Source organism: Monoraphidium neglectum (genome assembly GCF_000611645.1).
Source record: "Monoraphidium neglectum strain SAG 48.87 unplaced genomic scaffold scaffold02124, whole genome shotgun sequence".
NCBI classification, from domain to species: domain Eukaryota; kingdom Viridiplantae; phylum Chlorophyta; class Chlorophyceae; order Sphaeropleales; family Selenastraceae; genus Monoraphidium; species Monoraphidium neglectum.
In genome coordinates this window covers 8,937-10,896 of record NW_014011504.1, presented here as the reverse complement: position 1 = coordinate 10,896, position 1,960 = coordinate 8,937, and the positions used below count along the sequence as shown (strand labels likewise).

The following is a 1,960-nucleotide window of genomic DNA, read 5'->3' as shown; positions in this document are numbered from 1 at the left end:
CCGCCGTTACGGCGGGCGTTGCCCACGGCGGCTCAAGATTTGAACTTCAGTCATCACGATCACAGCACCAGCAGCATCGAGCTTGCGCAGCCCGCGCAGCCCTTGACGCTGTCGCTCTGAATAGTAGCGGATCATTCTAAGGTGTATGGAAGTATTAGGCGGCATGCTGTCATGGTACAGTATCGGGTGTCATCTGGCGCACCCAAGCTGTCCTCGTTGAATCATTGCGGGACTTGCGCCTCCAGCTTCCCGACGCCACTCACCGTCTGAATCCATATTCGGTATCTTGATCATATACATATGCACATTGCGGCTCACCTCTGCTTGATTCACACCGACAGCGGTGATCTCGCCTCTTAACGACCCTCACAGCCCAGCCGGCACTCAACAGCAGGTTTGTACGTCCTTGGCGAGGCTTGACGGGCATTGGAGCGTTGCGATCAGAGCGGTTGAAGGCCATGACAACGCCTTGCCGCCAAGCTCGCGACACGCCCACCCAGCGGTCTCGCACCGTCTGATCCGATCCCCTTCCATGCTTTCCGCGCAGATATGAGCCAGGCGTCCCTCCGTATGGGCCTCCGCGCCCCTTCCGCGGCCGCGGCCACCTCCCGCCGCGCCGCTTCGCGGATCGTGCCGCGCGCGGCCACTGCCAAGGTCTCGTTCACGCTGCCCCTCCATGTGGAGTTTGGCACTGAGGTCGCTCTCGTTGGCTCCAGCCCCGTCCTGGGTGAGCCAGGTCGCGCAGCCGGCCGCCCTCCTCGAGCGACGCCGCGGCCGGCGGTGGCGGCCTCTTGTCGGTTGGGCGGTCTATAAGTATCTGCGACGGCGGCGGCCGCGCCCGAGCCTGCGGATGCGCCTGAAAGCCGGAGGTCCCTGCCTCGCAGGGGCCTGCAGCCGCGCTTCGCGCGGAGAGCGCGCAGCCCCCATCCCACAAGCTGCCTCTGTGCCAGCCGGGCGTTTGACTTGCGACAGGGCCGACGCTAACCTGCTGCCATGCCCCCCCTTCCCGACGCAGGCGAGTGGGATGCGACGTCCGCTGTGCCCCTCAACTGGACCGAGGGCGACGTCTGGACGGCAGAGGCCGAGGTCCCAGTCGGGTGCGCTGCGAGGGCACGCGCCCGGGGCGCCCGCCGGCACCCACCACACGCCGGCGGCCCCAACCGCCCCTTGCGCCCCCTCTACAGGGGCGCCAGCTCGCAGCCGGCCTCGAATCGATCCCAGTCGTCCCTCTAACCCGCCTTGCCGCCAGGCTGCGCCGGCCCCTGCCCGCTGCCGCACTGGGCCCCGCGCCGATGCTGCCCTCCTTGACTCCCATGCCCAACCATGGGCATGGACACACATACACACACACACACAGTCACTCACTCGCAAACACGCACGCAGTCACACCACAATGACGCACTCACGCGCACCCCACAACAACCTCAACCCCCGGGAACACACTCCCACCCTCAGCTCGAGCGTCGAGTACAAGTACATCATCCGCGTCCCCGAGGACGGCAAGGTCCTGGAGTGGCAGCCCACCCCCGCCAACCTCGTGCTCTCCATCCCGGAGGCCGGCCCCGTGGCCGTGACCGACGACTGGGAGGGAGCCGCCCACGAGGTCGTCGTAGGCGCCGCTGCTGTTGCGCCTGCCGCTGCCGCGCCCGCGGCCGAGGACGTCATCCCTGAGGCGCCCGAGGTCGCGGCGGAGGTGGCTGCGGCGCCCGAGCCGGAGCCCGCCGTCGCGGCGCTCGCGGCCGAGCCCGCCGCCGAGGCCGCGCCGGCGCCGGCGCCGGCCGCGGAGGAGGTTGTGCTGGCGGCGGAGGCTGCGCCTGTCGCCGCCGTCGCCGCGCCAGCTGTGGCCGAGGCCGCGCCGGCCCCCGCAGCGGAGGAGGCGCCCGCCGCGCCCGTGTTCAAGGTGGGTGACGTGGCTTTTATTGGCAGCCTGCTCGGGCGAGGGGCCCCTGGCGCGCAGTGA

At 69.2% G+C, this 1,960-nt stretch overlaps 1 protein-coding gene across 1 annotated transcript; it reads left to right on the top strand.

The window, feature by feature from the left end:
- Positions 1-549: 549 nt before the first annotated feature.
- MNEG_9950 (hypothetical protein) lies at positions 550-1,960 on the top strand (the record flags this gene model as incomplete). Its single annotated transcript, XM_014041579.1, has 3 exons — positions 550-727; positions 1,016-1,097; positions 1,456-1,960. 3 exons carry the CDS (start codon positions 550-552, stop codon positions 1,958-1,960), a joined length of 765 nt encoding a protein of 254 aa, XP_013897033.1.